This window comes from Miniopterus natalensis, chromosome 20, assembly GCF_054644295.1.
Source record: "Miniopterus natalensis isolate mMinNat1 chromosome 20, mMinNat1.hap1, whole genome shotgun sequence".
Classification (NCBI taxonomy): Eukaryota; Metazoa; Chordata; class Mammalia; order Chiroptera; family Miniopteridae; genus Miniopterus; species Miniopterus natalensis.
This window is the reverse complement of record NC_142100.1, coordinates 6,586,528-6,605,480: the sequence shown is the minus strand read 5'-3', so window position 1 is coordinate 6,605,480 and position 18,953 is coordinate 6,586,528. Positions and strand designations below refer to the sequence as shown.

Sequence of the window (18,953 nt, the reverse complement as noted above, 5' to 3'; positions counted from 1 at the left end):
GGGGGCGGCCGCTGAGCGAGGCGTCCGCGAGGCTCGGGTGCCGGCTGCGCCTCGCTTTCCCCAGCGAGCGAGCGAGCGAGCGAGGGGCCCCCGCCGCGGCCCGCTCCCCCCGGGTCGCTCCCGCCTCGGCCGCCGCGCCCGCAGCCTCCGCCGAGACCGGCTCCGGCGCAGCCGCCGCAGCGCGCATTTCGGCGCCGAGGAACTTGGCCCCGGCGGCTGCGGCAGGATCCCCGCGGCCCGGCGCCCGCGCCGCCGCCCCCCGCCTGCTCTACTTTTCGTCTCTGCTATTGTTACAGATTGCGTTCCGCCGGCCAGCCTGCCCCTGAAACTTACAAAGAAAGTGCTGGATCTCCCCGCGCTGGAACGGAGGGATTGCAGACCTCTGCGTAGCCGGATCTAACCCGCCCTCTGTCCCCCCTTCGGGTACCAAAGTGCTTATTCCACTCCAAAGTGCCATGTCTGAACTGCGGACGGGAAGAAGGGACTCCTGAGACGCGCCCACGCCTTTGCACCCGCCTCGCGCCCCCGGCTCGGCGGCACCGAGGGAGCCCCTTTGGATGGAAACCGGCTCGCCGAGGCTGGAGCGCTGAGGCTGGGCGCGGGGAGGAACCCTGGGCTGCGAGGCGTCTGCGCGCCGCCCTCCCGCCCGCCCGCGTCGCTCCAGCGCCGCCGGTTCCCCGCGCGGTCCCCGCGCTCGCGGCTCCGCCCCACCCACTTCCTGAGCTCGCCCGGGGGGCGTGAGCCGAGCGGCTGCAGGAGTTCTGGGAAGTTGTGGCTGTCGAGGATGGGGGTCTGTGGGTACCTGCTCCTGCCCTGGAAGTGCCTCGTGGTCGTGTCTCTCAGGCTGCTGTTCCTTGTACCCACAGGAGTGCCCGTGCGCAGCGGAGATGCCACCTTCCCCAAAGCCATGGACAACGTGACGGTCCGGCAGGGGGAGAGCGCCACCCTCAGGTAGGGAGCTGCCGTTCTTCTATGACTTGACAAGGATTTGAAAGGGGAGAGGGGGAGAGGGGTCGGGGGCGCAGGTGTGTGTCAAGGAGCCTGGACGAACTCGGTGCTTGCCCGGGAATGTCGGTGGCCTCCTAGGGAACCTCTCAGAGGTGCAGGAGATGAGCTGTTTCCCCGACACTGGCTTCTCGGCTCAAGACTTGGGAAGCAAGAGGGGTGGCTGGGCCAGGAAGTCGCTAGGATTGAGGACTGTGGCCCTCCCAGGCTGGTGGCCGTGGTGACTGGGGCCTGGGCGGAGAGCAGTGTGAACAGGCTTCTCTGAAGTTAACGAGCCCCAGTGGACAGGTCTGGCTTCCTGCGAATGCCCTCGCTCTGCCCATGACATGGGGAGTCGCCAGCTGGGCCTGACTGTGCGGGGCTTTCCTGGGCACCTTCATGCCACACGTTGTTGGGCAGAAGGACATGCTTTTCCTGCTTGGCCACAGCTTTCTGAGCTTGAAGTCCTGGAGATGAGTCTGGTTTGTCTGTGGGAACTATCATTTACCTGGTTAACTGTGCTCTGGTTGCTATCCACCACCAGGAACTCATCTACGGGTGAGGTTCAGTGTCGGGTCAGGTCCTGCTCGGCTTCCAGGGCTGAGGTTTACAGGACCCACAGGAGGAGGAGGGGAATTTTGGTTTTGTTTTGTGCAAAGTAGTAAGACTCTGTCTTCCTGGTCACCCCGCCTACTGAAATGCTGACTCAATTTCCAGAGCCTAGAGCTGTGCCCCTCACAGGAGGGCAGCGCAGAATTAGTGAGGGCAGTGGAGTCTCGCCCTCTGGGATTCTGCGAGTCAGCCTGAGGTGGAAGTTGAGAAGACTGATCGGAACAACCAGTTCCCTATGTCTCTTAGATTTAATATGCCCTCTTAAATAAAGTTTTCCAAACTGGGCTGTTGAGCTAACCACAGGGCAACGTGGCAGTGTTCTTGTCCTTTGCACGTGAAGACTCTTGGTGCTGGTGCTGGTGTCCACTCTTTGGCCCCCTGGTGACTGTCCTAAGATTGGATTGTTTGTGGATAGTACACTTAATGCAATACCCACGGGATAGAAAATGGTGGTGGGGGAGGGCACTGGGAGGACTTTGCCAAAGGAAGTGTGACCCATGCAAGGACTGCTCGCATCCCATGCTCCTGTCTTTGGGGAGCTAATCCCCATTGCCCAGTGAATCCCTGGTCACTCCTTGGTTCTTGAAATCAAGCTCTTCCACTAAGCCCTTTGGGGACTATTTTAAACAAAGGTTAAACATCTAACTACCTCCCACCCTGAAATAAGTGTGCATCTGCTTTATCAAGGGGCTCAATGGGAACTCCAAATGTGCCGGGATTTCAGTCTACTTAAGGGAAAAACAAAAATGAACTCCTAAAGCAATGTAGTCGATGTTATTTAGTGTTCTCTGCATGCCTCCCCGTGTCCCTAATCTTTGGCTGCAAGGAGTAATCCCCAAGAGATAAAATAGAGACATTTGCCCAGAACATTTTAGAAAGAAATGGGTTGGTATTTTCAAGAAGGTGGAAGGTAGTCAGCTGTACAGAGATTTGGAGATAAAGGAATAGCAAAGGGGCCCTGCACAGAGTAGCCCCGTATTATAGGAACGATGAGTGTTGGACAGGCCAGGATCTGGTCTCCAGAAGGCAGCCCCCTAGGCTCATGAAGATCAGGACTCTCTAGAGAGGGGCTGAATTTAGCAGATGCTCAGCCAGGGGGTGGGCCTGGGTTAGGAGCAGCTTCTCTTTAAAATCACATTATCATGTACTGGCTGGCTTCTCTTTTTCTTTGTCTTTCTTTCCATGCCTCCTTTCTTTCTCACTCTGGGGTCCCTCTCACTGTCTCTTTTAGGCACTAATGTTTGCATTTTCACATATGCGTAGACACACTGGCCTTGTTTGGGTGTAGATGGAGGAAATGGGATATGGTGGGACTTCCTCTCTAGCCCAACCCAGCCATGGCATAAAAAGCCCTCCTGGAGCATCTCCTGCCATTCTGTGCCAGCCCTGGGCTGGCTGTCTTCCTGACATCAGGAGGAAGAACCTCCCAGTGAGTGGAGCCCCACAGGGCGGGGATTAGAGGAACTAGGGTCTGCCTGAGACCAGCCTCTTGCCATGGGCCTGATTTCGGACGGGAAGTGGGCAGCAGGGCTATCAGCACGTCTGCAGGGAGGATGCCCCTGCCTCCGCAGAAGGACCCTTGCTCTTCTAAGGCTCTGATGCCCTGGAACAAGAAAGAGCCACCCTGTTGGGTGCACCTTTGTGGAGTGCAAGCCCTTGAACTCTCAACACAGGCTCTGCGTTTTGTACAGAGAAACAAGTAGGAATTATAGAGCCTATTTTGCTTACATAAAATTTACGCATGACCTGATTTCAGGTTGCAACAATCAGTGATTCAGGGCTCTGGGTTATTTTATTTTTGCTTTTTTGGGTGTGTATGTGGGTCTCTTCTTTCTTTTTTCCTCCCTCCCTCCCTCCTCCCTTCCCTCCCTCCCTTTCTTCATGTTTTGTTCAGCATGTGACCAAACTACACAGAACCTCCCTAGGGAGGCCCCCAGCGCCTCTGCTCTGCCGGGAGCCACCGTCCACACCGCTGTGGCGACTGGAGGGTGATGCTTGTAGTTCTCGCCTCAACCGGCAGAGGACTTTCTGCTCTCATGTCATCTCCTTTGGCTTTGTTCCCTCCACTGTCACTTTCGGAAGGTCTTTTCCAGTCCCCAAAGAACTAACACTTCAGCAGCGATTCCAGTGTGAGGAAACTTTTACAGGTGTTTTATTTCATCTGATCAGCACTGATGATCCTTGTGGGGGTATCGGGGGAGCTTTCACCTAACATGCCATTGACAGCCTGAAAAAATTGCCAACGACCTGCAGTCTCCCACTCTTTCTGCCCTTCTGCTCATAGCCTGTATGCACCCTTTTCTTTTTTAAAAAGGGTGAGGTTACATAAAACAGAACGTGCAGTAATAACAGTAATAACCAAGGTTTATTGAGCACTCACTATTTGCTAGGGAGCATTCTAAATATTTTATATAAAAATCACCCATCATCCAACCTCATAATGTTAGCATTTAACCCTATTCAGAAACCCTGTGATGCAGGCTCTATTGTTATCCCCACCTTGCAGATGAGGAAACTGAGGCATGGAGAGCTGACATCATTTGATCCAGGTTGCACAGATAGGAAGTTTTGAAACCTTGTTGTGAGGCATTAGTAATGATGATGTTGAATAAGATGAATATTCCATCAATTACTGGCCAGTTACTGTGTGAAACATTTTTAATGCATAGTAATATTTAATTCTCACAACAACTCTCTGAACTAGACTTAATTATTCTTATTTTATAGATGAGAAAGCTGAACCCCCAAGAGAGGAATTCACCTAAAATCACAAAAGGGACAGAGCTGGGATGCTGTCTCTGGACTTTGCTCCTTGACTTTGTACAACAGCTTTCCCCAATAAATTCATTGGTCACTGGAATGTAATCCCCACCCCCCCTCATTTCAGCTTATACCTTGTGCTTAACTCTCTGTCTCCTTCCTCCATGTGGACTAGGGAGCAGCTAGCTCTAGAAAAGCAGATCATGCCTGTAATGCTATGAGCACCGTGTGCTTCCAAATGTTTACCGAACAGATGAAACAAATGAAAATAAACCAAAAATATCCCCAGCCTATATTCAGTTTAATTCCTTAACACATCGCTCTGTCATTGGATTTTAAAATACAGCTGTGGTCAGTCAGTGGAGATTTATTGAGTGATTCTTACAGGGAGGGCACTGAGCTGGGGGTTGGGCTTGGAAAAAGCAGGAGGCATGGACTTCACATTTCAGGGTCTTGGGTGCAATGCAAAGGTGGGCTGTGGACAGAGGTCATTAGCAGCTGAGGCAGAGGCCCATTAACAAGTGGTTGATATATGGGCAGGAGTGTCCTCACCCACAGTGGGCAGGACTGAGCTCCTCTGATGGGAACACGAGGATGCAGTGAGAGCAGGAGAGCCTGAGAGGCCCAACTGGGGGTGTGATTAATTAGAGACCTTCACTTCGTGTCCATGTGCTCCGTGGCGATTTAGATGAATATGTTTCATGTGTTTATAGATTCACCAAATATTACCTTAGGCTCATCTGGAGAGTGAGTACCAGAGGCTGAGCTACACCTCTGTCCTGTATCTAGACTGTAGGTTTTGTCACTGCACGGTGATTTTTTTTGGGGGGGTAGGAGTTGAGTTAATAAAATGTCTGAGAAATGTATAAGATTGAAGTTGAGTTTAGAGATAGCAGGTCCATGGAATAGCACAGAATAATGTGGTTTTGATACTTGAGAAAACCCATGGAGTCCCCTTCTAGATGCTGGAAGCTCTGGCACTTTATTTCTATCATGTAAAACACTTAGCATTTTGTTTTTAGGCAGGTGGGTTCTCTGTTAGTCTCTCCAGCTCCTCCATGGCCTCTGGAGGACAGAGCTATGTCTTTTTCAGGTTCACACCCTATTACATGATGTGCTTCATGGTTTTTCCTAATAAAGTCTGAGTAACTGTCCTCCTGCCCTTCCCTTTACATACTCTGCTGGAGATACTTGGCCTCCTTTCTGTTTCATGAATACCCAAAACTTATCCTTGCCACAGAGCCTTTCCAGTCATGGTTGCCACTGTTGGGAATGCCCCTGCCCCGGATCTCCAGATCTTCCCATGGGCAGTTGTTTCCGTCTTAGCCTCAGCTCACGTGGGACTCCTCACCGGAGCCTTTCTGGACACTCACATAGAAACACTACACCACCACTGCCACCAGTCTTATATTGGCATGTCATCAGGGTTATTTCTTCACAACAATCGTCTGTATCGGAAAGTGTTCCCTTTCATTTATTTGGTATGTGCTTAGTATCTGTTTCCCCAGCTGGCCTGCATTTTCCTTGAGGGTAGGTACCTCATCTGTCCTATTCTCAAACTGTGTAACGTGTCTGGCCCATAGAGGTGCTCAGAAAATAGTTGCTGCGTGAGGATATGAAGGAATCAGTGTCTGACATCACTATCTTCCGTTTGCCCTTCTCTGCCCCTTTCCCTCAGATGTCTTGTGGTGTCCTTGCCTGGACCTGTTACTGTCCAGGTTTTGCAGCTGTGTGAGGTGGTTCTTCTGTGTGGGGTGAGGTTGCTCTTGAGGAGGTTACAACTACACGTTAGTGATTGAGCTGGTGTCTTTCTGTCCAGGACACAGGAGGGCTGTATCTGTTGCCTGTTATTGCATAGCTGCATTCATGACACATGCCCTCTTTCTGCCAGATCACTTCCTTACCCAGCCCCTTGGAAGAAATGCCACTCTCTGTTGATATGGTCAACCCAAGGTGGACCTCAGGGAAATTAGCATTTTCAATATAAGAAGGGCTCAGAAAAGCACATCTCTGCCCATCTTTCTCTCTGCTTGGAGTCTGTTTGGTTGTCTCCTGGTGTAACTATTGATCTGTTGTTTATGAGTTAACTGGTTCAGAAGAGCAGTGCCACTCAGGGAGCATGTGCTGTTCTGACTGCCCTGCCCCCTCCTAAGATCCACTACTGTGTGCTCACCTCCGGGGCCTGCCAGGCATCCAGCCGGTGGACCATGGCTCCAAAGAGCATGGACAGATGGGGCTGCAGAGGGAGGCTCCTGGAAGCACACCCAGTCTGTTTAAGAAGCCAAAAACTAAAATGGGAAAACGAAAAACCCAACGAACCATGGGGCAGAGGGAGGAGGAGTGTGCCAGTGTTCAGAGGAACCTAGGGAAGGGCACAGAAGGACAGCACTGTTCTTCAGCACTCCTCACCTACAAGGCGAGGTGTTTTGCAGAAATGTTTCTTTTGCTTTTGAAAGGATTACAAAGACCAGGGAGTTCAGCCACCTGGTTTTACAGATAATGAGGCTGGTGATAATCAGTCTCGCACAAGGATGTCTCTCTGAAAGGGCGAGAAGGAGCTGACATCCAGCCCACACTTGATACCCAGGCTGTGAGCCTCAGTCCCTGCGACCCACACCTGAAGGAAGGCCCCCCTTTTCATACTAAGTGCAAAAAGCATCACTCTGACTTGTTTCTGGGGCAATTAGCTAATGTTTATTACCACGCTGTCTCCTAACTGCTGGCTCTGTCTGGTACTACGACCTGCCTTCTTAGCTCTTCTTCTCTGCCTCTGATATTGTTTGGTACAACTCTGTTTGCTAAGTGTCAAGTGTTGAGCACTGTCAGGGCCTTATTTAATCCTCATGGCTGTTCCATGAAGTGAATGCAATTACTATTCCAATTTTATAGATCAGGAAACCAAAACACTGGGAGGCAAGTGAGGCATTTTCCCAAATCACACAGTCAGATGGTGGCTGAGCTGGACTCGGAACCAATTACTTCTGACTCCTAGGCTAGTTCTCTCTCTCTCTCTTTTTTTTTTTAACCACAGAGCTTTTTTTTCACTCTACCGCATCTTCATTGCCAAGTTCTTCTCGTCTTAGAAAGGGAATTTGGTTGTTCCTTCTTGTCCTGGAGCACTGGAATGTTTTTACTGGAAGTATTTTTGGAATTGGGTATGGGAGTATTTAAGGTTTTATGTAGTCTGTGGCATGGAGACACAGAGAAGACCCAGCTGGCCTCCAGAGGTCCCTTGGCTAAGAATCCTAGAATCACCATCATTGGTTCAGAGTAAGAGTGTTTTCCAGGTTCTTCCACCAACTTTTGCTTCAGGTATCAGCAGCCTTGGACTCTCACAGAGTGTTAATAATTTCTCAGAATTACCATGAATTTCTCTGGAATGGAACATTGACTAGATCTAGGTGGAAATACGACTCAATGAAGAGTCTGAAATCCAGTCTACCTGGTGCCCTGGCTTAGGGGACAGACTAGGTGGGCACTTGACTTATCAATTTCTGTCTTTGTTGTATGGGAAATAAGATCATTGGCATCTCTCTTGTGGAATCTTGAAAAAAGTGCAATTATTATTAATAGTATATTTATTCTAAGTCCAATGTCTCCACTGATGGGTAAGATATAACACTATCCTTGCATTATCTGAGGTCTGTTTGCTTCCTTGGGAGCAGGTTGATGGGTTCCCACTCTGTGTAATAGAATACTGAAAATATATAATAATACCATTAACATCACATGGATGGCCAAATAAAACTATTTTTTTAGGAAATCAAGAATTGGTTGGGTTTAGGATGTAATTTCAAATTGCATGTGTGAGGTAAGAGAGGAGTAAGCGATAGGAATGTTTAATGGCAGTGCAGTTGGTGGAGACAAAGATTTCCAACCAGCAAGACTTTGCTAACTCATACTCCAACAGGGGTGCTATGCTAGAAAGAAAACAGGCTGGCAGGCAGGATTCTGTTAATCTTGGTGTAGGTACTTTCTCTGTGTGATCTTGGGCAAAATTTTTAAGTCTCTCTGTATAAAGAAGATAGTTATTACCTACCTCAAATAGTTTTTCTGGGTTAAAATGAAAAAGTGGACATGAAGCTTAGTGTATAGTTACAACTTTCTGTTTTACACATTTATACACACATATGCATGTATTTGTATATGTAATATTTTCACATTTAGCAATTTTCATTATAAGTTATTAAAGCTTAAGCACCTACATAGCTACACTTTGATAGAGGTACCACATCTTGCTTCTGCCCCTCCATCTACCTGTAATTGTACTTTTCTGGGTTTCTCTACACATCTGTTTAGATCGTAGGTATCTTCTTCAGTTCAAATAATTTCTTGAGCTATTTCATTCCAGAGAGGGAGCGAGAAGACAGGTGTTTCTTTATGTTTCTTAACAAGATTGCTGCATAGCAAGTTATGACAATTCATGGCTCTGAAGATGAATTCCTACCAGAACAAGCCATACAGAAGGTTCTTTGGAGCCAGGTTATCTGAAACAAATAGTGGGGCCAGGGATTTATGTATAGATTTAAAATTTATGGACCCCTTTTCCTTGGAAGACTGGTTTTTCCATGATATCCACTGAAGGGTAAGGAAGCCATTGAGCGCAGGGGTTTAAGCCCTCACGGCCTTAATGTTCTCTGATGGTACTTTTCTCTTCAGCCACGTCTCCTGTTCACTGAGAGTGTAGCTCAGGGCCTGCAGGAATATGGCAAAAGTAGAAAGGAAGCCTCTCTGCATTTGGTAACTTTTCTCATGTGCAAATCTGGGGCAAGACTAGTGTGTCTGGCATTAGCAGCTGAGCTCACAGTTCACTGATGGATGCACAGAAATAGTCTTTCACTTGAGTCCTATGCCATGGTTGTAAATTGGTTTAAATTATATTTAGCAGTCTCAACCTTTCATGATCTGTTTTCCCCAGATCTCACCACTTCATGTGATTGAGTTGCTTGGGTTTATATGGGTGCATTTAGCCAACTTGCTGTCTTGTTGGTGTGAGATGCTTTAGCTTTGAAAGTTTTTGGGGGGTAGAATGGTCTTATAAAATGAAGAGTGAGCATATGAATTAATCTTACAATATTGCTGGTGGTTTTTGAAAAGAATAAAATTTGTATAGAAAACAGCATCAACCACTGGACTGATGGAAACATGACAAAACTGAAATGAACCTTCAGACAAAGCTTTGTTTTCCCCATGGAGGCGAAGGCCGATACAGCCACGGGGAAATAATTTCTCGATCTTGTCTGGCTTTCAAACAGGCGGTCGTGTGGTGGGTGAGCGGGGAAGAGCTCTGACACTTAGAGTGATCATCTTTAGGAAACCCTGCTCATCCGAAAAGCTGAATCCAGAACAACTCTCACCAGTCAGAACCTAGGAGGAAGGAAGGAAGAAAGAAAATATATGCAAGTTATTTTTAACTTGCCGTAGTAGTTATTCATGAAAACTGGAAAGAGCGACACTTGGGTGCTGTGGGTTGAATTGTGCCACCTCTCTCCCTCCGCATACACACATACACACACACAAAGAAAGAAAGAAAGACATATTGAAGTCCTAACACCCAGGACCTCATAATATGACCTTATGTGGAAGTATGGCCATTGAAGATATAATTAGGTATTTAAGATGGATTCATATTAAAGTGGGTGGGCCCCTAATCCGGTGTAACTGGTGGTGTCCTTATAAGGTCACAATGTGGAGGCATAGTAGATGCAAAGGGAAATGCCATGGGATGTTCATGACCATGACCGGGGTAGGAGTTAAGCAGTTGCTAGCCAAGCAGTGCCAGCGATTGCCAGTGCACGGACCTCCAGAGGCCACTAAAGGCGACGAGGAGTCTCTCTGCCAGGTTCCATAGGAGGCATGGCTGCCGACACCTGCACTTCAGAGTCCTGGCTTTCTGAGCTGTGAGGCAGAACATTTCTATGATTTTTAAGCTGCCCGGTTTGTAATGCACTTTTATAACAGCCCCGGGAAACTGTACACTTGGGTATAACAGTTTTCTTAAATAATTATCACTGGTAAAGGACCACTGAGGACTGGTTAGACCACCCTGTCACCCACAGAGACACGAGCCACTGCAGTCCACAGAGGCGACATCAGAGTTCTGAGTGCTCTCAGCGTGACTGTCCCTGTCCCAGTCCTGACTTCCCAGTCCCTGCGTAACAAACACAGGCACCTGGTTTTATTGCGCTCAGCTACATTGTGCTTCACAGATGTTGTTTTTTTTACAACTGAAGGCAGGACCCTTCCACCAATAAAAAGAGTGCGGCTGACTTTAGTATGATTCTTGCTTTGTTGTGGCGATCTGGAACCCGACCTGCAGTGTCTCCGAGGTATGCGTGTATCCAGGAGGCCGCTCTGGCATAGGAAGATAATTGGAATTGTAGGAATATAATTGGAATTGATTACCTCTTTTTCCCAAGAGACCATTGGGACAGACCCTATTGTATCTTACTTTCCAGGTTATCTTAGCCACCCCTAAGTCAAAGACCCTCCAGGCCATGTATTGTTTAGATTCTTATTACCCATGTGGTCCTGTACGACCAGTAACCTGGCCCAATTGCAGAGCTCTTCCTGGTCTTCCAAACGTTCCTACCCCCTGGTCTTTATGACCTGTCACCAGCACAATCCCTCTGTCCCCAGTCTCTTGTCTTCTCTGAATAGTCCCTTGTCTTTTTTCCTTCTTAAGCTGAAACTTGGCTATTTCCTGGGTTGTTTCGATACCTGTATCCTGTTTCCATACCTGTATTCCATACCTGTATCACCAGGCCTGCTCTCCTTGCTCTTCTGTGACTGCTGGACATTTCTTTTTCGATTTTGCTCCAAATTCCCAGTTACATTGGAGCACACCCATGTTACCCAGAGCTTCTTGCCGTCATTCTCGACTCTCCCTCCTGACCAGTCTGTCACTTGGACTCCAGGCTGCACATCCTATTGTTGATCTACAGATCAGTGAAAGACTCAGCTATTTCAAGCTCGATTCCTCCCGATGAGTGCTCTTGATACCAGCCCCCCCCCACCGCGGACAGTCACCAGCCTCCACCAGCATCCCTTCCCTTGGTCTGAACTTGTTTTAAGAATAAACACCATCGTTCATCCTCATGCCCAAAACATAATAGACACATTTTTTTCTTTCTGTTTTATGATATATCTAATTCATCAGTAAATCCTGTTTGTCTTTACTTTTAAGATATATCCTGAATAAGACACTTTCAGCCATCTCAGATACTTCCTCTTGTAGTCTAAGCTGCCAACAGCTCTCTCCTGGACTGTTCCAGTAGCATCTCCTCTGGTCTTCTTTCTTCCACTTCTGCTCTACCAGAGTCCATTCTTCATCTAGTAGACTGAGTTATCGCTTAAGAACATAAATCAGACCTGGCCTGTGTGGCTCAGTGGTTAGAGCTTCAGCCCATGCATCAAAAGGCTGTGGGTTCGATTCTTGATCAAGGGCATGTACCTGGATTTCAGGCTCAATCCCCAGCCCTGGTTGGGGTGTGTGCTGGAAGCAACCAATTGATATGTCTCTCTCACACTGATGTTTCTCTTTCTCTCTCTATCTCCCCCTCCCTCCCTCCCTTCCACTGTCTCTAAAAATCAATGGAAAAAATACTCTCAGGTGGGGATTAACAACAACAAAAAATAAAATAACATAAATCAAATCACATCATTCTCTATTCAGAACCCTACAGTGGCTCCCATTTATATGATAATGGAATGCATCTCTTCAGGGGTATAAAAGATGTTTTGTTACCTGGTGCCTGCCTATGTTTGGTCAACTTCCTGCCCTTCTCACAAGAAAGCGGCTCCTGAACTTCTCTGTTGTTTCTTGAACCCTCCAAGGCTGCTTTTGCCTGAGGAAATGTTCTTTCCTCTTCCAGGACCCACTGCAGTGTTGCATGTGGGATCCTCCATGGCATTCATGTCTCCGCTCAAATATCCTGCCATCAAAGAAGGCTTCTAGACCATGCTGCTGGCTGTAGTCACGCCCACCCCACATCACTCTGTCCCTCACCTCACTTTAATTTTCTTCAAGCCCTCAGCACTTAGAAAACTGTTTTTATTCATTTATTATCACCTCTTCTACAAAATGTAAGACCAGCTGGGCCACAGGCTTTATTGCCCTCATTTATAGTAGAGCAATTACTGCCTGGAACCTGGAATATTTATTGAGTAATATTTGTTGAGTGAATGAAAAGTTTATTAGGAATAATAGCAAGCTGTTCGTACCGAATATTATTTATTTTTTATTAGAAAACAGAGACCCAAGCCCATCTCTGTCTTGGCATGAGTTTGGCTGTTCTTAACAGCTCAGATAGGGTGTATGTAACCTAGCATTGGTTTTGCCTTCTAGGACAGTGAGTGAACTGGATACTGAGGTGGGCACTGCTGGGACAGGGTGACACACTTCATAAAAGCCACACATGCAGTATCTAAAATACCTTTAAATCTCCACTTTCTCAAGAAGTCTTATAGAAAATCTAATAAACACTTGAAAATAAGGATTAGTTTCTCGCTTAAGGCCTAGGAACTCGGGGGGGGGGGGGGGGGAAGGAAGCCACAGTTAGGCAGAAATCAGGCTGTGAGCCTGAGATTTGTCCTGTTAATTAATGTCTATTATTTCATTGTAAACTCTTTTATTAAGGGAATTTTACTTTAAGGCTGTAAAACGGAGTGATTAAATTGGAGTCTGGAACCACACCCCCTCCCTGGGTTCAAATCCTGCTTCTGCCACCTCTCAGGTGTGTGACCTCTGGCACGTGGATTAACCTCCCTTGGCCTCAATTTTGTCACTGTTTCAGGAAACCAATAATAGGAATACGGAGTCAGAAGTGAAATAGGAAGTATTTAGGACAGGGCCCAGGCTCTCAGTGCGCGTGAGGTTTGCACAGCTGGGGAGGAACCAGGTATGCGATGTGTCTGCTATGGGAAGACAGCACTGTCAACCTCATGATCCTGGCAGCGCAAGGCCAGATGCCCAGAACAGGAGGTGGGGCCGACATGTGTGCAACTTCTGCGGCCACACAGCATCTTGGTGAAGGAATGCTTTTGAACAATCTTGGCAAGTGCCTTTGTTTTTGGAATGTGAGTAGTGGCCTGGGGCTAGGGTGATTGCACATTAGGCCTGGCCTTGAACTCCCCGCCCAGGCCCCGAGGGAGGCTAAGACAATTAGCTCGTCCAGGCCCCAGTTTCCCCATTCTGAAATGAGAAGGCGGGGCGTGAGCTGCACCGCCTGTTGGGTTTTCGCAGGGGAGGCAGAGGCTCTCAGGTGTTTAAAAATACTGCTTATTCTCTTTGGTGGGCACAAAGCTCCATGGCCTCTCCCAGCCTCTTTTGATTTTAGATGCGGTCCTGCGACAGAGTCCCACCCATAGGAATGTGAGCAAAAGTTACATGCGGATTGGCCCCGAAAACGCTCCCAGGTGAAACACTTCATTCCGTTTCTCTTTAGCCATCCGGATGCTGATGTCCCAAGTTGCCGTGGAAACGGCGTCCTGGCCGGCAGATGCTCTGGCAGCCGGGATGTGGGGGCCTGCAGAGCACCCCGCCCCTGCCCAGGCTGCCCCAGAGCCTCCTGCCGCATTCCTGCAGGAAGGAAGCGGGCACCTCGGCGGCGACAGCTGCCCAGCTTTAGGTCATTGTCTCGCAGTAGCTGGCATTAGCCTACGAAATTCACCGCAACTGTTATCACTCATATTTTCTGACTTCAGCGGCAAAGAAATACACAGATGTAGTTTTTAAATCCACACTTAAGCACTCATTAAAATTTCTTGGCCAGGCTTTGGGCGACTTTTGCATGGGTCCGAATGTGAAAACCGTGGCCCTTTCAAACCGAAGCCTCCGGGGCTTGCTTTTCATCTGCTTGACTCTTTGCATCTCGGAACCCAGCGAAACGCTGCCTTGCTCCGCTCGCGGTGGAAGCCAGGCACAAAGCTTTACCTGGAAGGGAACGTGCACGTGTCCTCCAGGAGCCAATGGGGACCGACACAATTAGTGAGAACACCTCTTAGGGGACACATTGCTTATTCATGGCTGGAGGCTTCTTACTTAGTGTAACCTTTTGCGCCAGAGATGTTCTAACATTTCGTGTTTGAACTGACACCCGGTAAAGAGACGGATGGGACGGTTTGTAGGCTTGTGCTTAAAAATGTTGGAAAATAAAGGAGAGAAAACCGTTGTCAGGGGTCAGGTTTTAGAAGGGCAGCCAGGTGGGGGGCAGTCCTGTGCGCATCGGGCTAAGGGGGAGAGGACACTGAGCAGGGAGGGGGAGAGCAGTGTGTGTGGGGACACAGGAGCACAGGCAGTGCGGAGACATGGAGGTTGTGTGGTTTGGTGGGGGTCAGGGACTTGTCTCACTCCCACTGTCGTCGCAGCACATCGCAGTACCAGGCACCTAATAGGAGCTAATGCCGCCCTGAAGGACACACGGAGGAGCTTTCATGTGTCACTCAGCGCTCCTTACTGTCCGTGTTGTACATGCCAGGCGCTGTTCTAGGCACCAAGGTCCCCTCTTCATAGAGCAATTTGTAGGAAGGGAGATTGGGGCCGTAGCCCCACACCTTGGAAAAAAGCATCCTCTCCCAGCATGCACCTTGCCAGGACCAGTTAGGGATAGGTGCCCTTCCCCAGTCTCACAAGTCAGGCACTAGGGCTCCTGGCTGGAGAGACGGAGCTGGGCCTCTCCACCTCCCTCCACCCGCACCCTGGAGCAGCACACAACCTGCACAGATGTACCTAGCAGGCCCCAGCTGTCAGCCAGCACGGAAGCAGACAAAGCATTGCCAGAAAGTAAAATGTGGGTAAGGGGCAGAGTGGCGTGGGGCACAGAGAGAGGGGCGGTCGCAGGGTGGTCGGGGGCATGACAGTAAGGGAGATCCCTGCAGGGATCAGCAGGAAAAACCTTCCAGGCAGAGGATCAGCCAGTTACATGACCTATTAAAAGGAGAGCAGGGCAAGAAGGAAGCAGTCTCAAACCTGGAGGAGGGAGAGGAGTGAAAAAGACGGATTTGGGGCTCCGAGTGACTGTGAGAAACAGTATAACATCAAAATTAAGGAACAAATGATGATAGCAGCACAAATGATAGGCGATGAAAAATAAATTAAAAATCCCCACATAAACAAATAGAACACCTGTATCAATTTTACTGACTGGGTAGACACGGCTGGCAGTTTCCATGGGGATGCTCTCCAGGCGGGTGCAGCCTCGTGGGTTTGTGGCAGCCAGTGTTGGGGCCCGGCCCCCACTGCACACACACCTAGCCCCGTGGGTCTAGTGTTTTCTAACTGAAATGCCATCTTTCTTCGGTCTGTTACTCTTTGTCATTTTTATTTATCACATCTGAAAGTTATAAATATTTAAAATCTGAATACTATCCAACTTGACATGTTACCTGTTGTCATTTCCAGGATATTACATTGTGAAATTAGGCCGGCGTTTTACGATCGTGTGTGGATGTGTGTGTATGTATAAGCAGAGGCATATTTGGAATTAATGGGCCCACGGAAATCAGAGATGGATTAGGCCTAATGAGCTGTTCAGAAGAATTATTTAGCACATATTTCATATCTCTATTCAGTAATCAAACCTACACACTGTGTATGCTAAGAAGGCGAGCTTTTACATTTTTTTCACTCCTGTGTTATTTCCATTTGTGCCTGAAAATTTAACATTTCACCCCTAGAGCATTTTGCACCAACTTTATTAAGCATTCAGTTTGACATTTCCCTGCCCTTGGGGTTATATTTGGTATTGAAAAAAATAGTTGTTTGATTGTCACCATTAATTGGTGCCTGGCTCCAAGGACCCCGCTGGTTGCTGGACTGGCCTAGACCAGGTGGTGGGGGTCCTCAGAGACTAAACCCTGCCCCCTTCCCATGCCATTCCCTTCTAGTCCCTGGGAGAGACATGCCTGACCTTCTGAGTATACCGACTGGAAGACTTAGGGAGTTAGCCTAGATGAGAGGTTTAGATAGATATGTTTTGAATTTTTATTGAGAGCAAATAATTTCCCTGTTGCCCTTTGTTTTCATCTAAGGTGTATTAGAGCTGGTGACCTTCCTGCTAGGGGACCAGGGAATCTGGTTATGCCCACTCTGGTTCATATTACTCCTTCAAGCGTGAACTTTCAACAGACCTTCAGATTCCATTCACAACATGGAAAGGAAGTGTGTAAATATAGATCCTAAATCTATATGCTTACCTTTTATTAGTCTACATAAAAGGTGCTAATTAAGAATGTATTCAGTGGTGGAAAAACTAGACTCAGGAGTTGGGACAGATTAGAGCTGTAACTTCGCTTGATTTGTAAAATTAACATCTGTGGGCCTTTATTTTCTTATCTGTGAAATGGGGCTAAATAATACCTTAATTAATATCTACTTGAGAGAGTTGTTGTAATGTGATACAATAATAAAAACAAAACACAGCATCATTAGCAGCACTTAACGGGGACCTATTATTCCATGATAAATGCTTTACCCAAACCATGTCATTAAATCATAATTATTTATAATAATTATATAAGATGATATATAAAAGCTCAAGTATTATGCCTGGCATATATTAGGCATCAGGCATGTTATTTTCTATTAATAATGTATTAAATTAGCAAATAAGTTAAAACTGTTTATCGTGGAGAGAAGATAGCAGAAGATGGGTTCTCTCACTCACAGCCTGGCTCTTGTAGAATTTGGGGTCACAGGCCTCTTCTGTCCCCTTCCTCCTGTGTTTTGTCCCACTGCAGGGGTGCCCTTCGTGGGCTCCAGCAGGGCATTCTCTGTAGCTTACCGAGCCTGGCTGCTTTCTCTGCCCCCTCTGTCCTGTTCTTCCTTTCTCTCCTTTCCCAGACACATGTCCAGTGGGAATCCTTCAAAAACCATAAATCTCACTCTTTCCTTGTTCTTTCCAATTGCAACAAAGCTTTTACTCTTCTATATTCCCATAGATTGCTGTTTACAACCACTCAATCACTCAACAAATCATTGCTCAACTCCTGCTAAGTGTGGAGCACTCTTCTAGACCCAGGGCCACGGGAAGACAGGGGACTAGGAAGTCACCTACTGTAATGTCAGGCGGTGCTGCGGTCTCAAAAGAGATGCGGGCAGGCGGAGTCATGGAAAGTGAAGAAGTGTCCCCTTAGACACACTGTTGGGGAGACGCCTGTCTGAGGGGGGCTTTTTAGTGAGGGAGGGAGCACCTGACCATTTTGGGGAGGATGTCCCAGACAGAAGCAGGTACATGTTGTCTTACATGGGTGTGGAGGGAGGCGGGAGCCCAGGCCAGGCCACTTGGCCACGGGGTTTCAGTGACCACTTTGGATTTTATTCTTAGTCTTATGGGAACCATTAGAGCAGTTTGATAATTTTTGCTGTATATTAACATTTTTGTTCATTTTTCTGTATTTTCTTATTATTTTTACATCTTATCTGTGTTCAGTTTTAAGTTCCCTAAAAGTAAAGACCGTACTTGACTTGTATCTTTGTGTCGCTGATGAGACAGAGACCTCAAGCTGGCTGAGGGGACCTCCCTGGAGCTCCCACACTTCCCTGAGCCACCTCCCCTTATCAGCACTCACCGTAATGTATGGAGACTCTCTCTCTCTCTCTCTCTCTCTCTCTCTCTGGTTAGGTTCACACTGATGTACAAAGTATGAGGCCACTTGCAGCTGTTACATTGTGGGGGTTTCCTTGGGGGGCCATGACGTTTTCTTGGGTTAAGTCCATTAACTTCCTTGGGTGAGCAGACAGCAGGCCATCCCTAGACTTTCATTGTCATTGATGGTAAAGGCTCAGCTACACTGCCAGGCCCCCATTGCTCATGGTCTTATGAAGGTTGAAATCGATGAAATGTCCTGTAAGTATGACTTATAACATGTGCTTCAGCAGAGAGATCGTGACCCGTTATTCTATTCTTATCATTATTTAATTGAAAAAAGTTTAATTACTTTAAAAAAGTAAATAATTACTGTTTACTTCACTTTGTCCGTGTTGCAGTGGCTGATGCTGGGCGGCTTGTTAACCTTACACTGTGCATTGAGAGTGTTTTTGGTCTGTATTTCACAATAATTACTGCTAAACTGCAAGCAAAATATTAATTAAACATACTCCTGTTTTTAAGGAGATATTTACATATAGCTCCTGTAAACCCATTTTGAAACTTTCTTTTAATTCTTTATTTTTATCAGCAAATTAACTTTGAGTGGAAAGTGGAATGGGTGGGACAGGTAGTGATGAGGTTAGGGTCCGGGCAGATGGGCCATGAGGAGGGGTGTGTGTTACTTGCTACCCTATGATTCTTCCTCTTTATGTTCAGTTTTGACCTGCTGGCCTCCCGCACTGGGCCTGGCTCAGCGTAGGCCCTCAGTAAATGTTTGAAGAAACGTTTACTTGAGTAGCACAATATTCTGTGTATACTAGGAGCCACATATATGCAATTTTCCTTTTGATTATAATATATATTTATACATCAGTGTGCATATGACATGTCTCTATATAAAAACATAAATTGATCACCTCTGTACCTTCCATCCACTCCAAGAAACAGAATCTCCCATTACCTGTGAAACTTTCTATGTTCCCACCTTATTTTATAACTTTTCTCTCC

At 47.4% G+C, this 18,953-nt stretch overlaps 1 protein-coding gene across 3 annotated transcripts in view; it reads left to right on the top strand.

The window, feature by feature from the left end:
- Window positions 1-266: 266 nt before the first annotated feature.
- The window catches only part of NTM (neurotrimin), a 379,856-nt gene continuing 361,169 nt past the window's right edge, over window positions 267-18,953 (top strand). For all 3 annotated transcript variants that reach the window (XM_016204484.2, XM_016204483.2, XM_016204482.2), the window contains exon 1: window positions 267-951. In XM_016204484.2, the coding sequence (XP_016059970.1) occupies window positions 785-951 (167 nt within the window). In that variant the 5' untranslated portion in view covers window positions 267-784. The remainder of the gene's footprint in view (window positions 952-18,953) is intronic.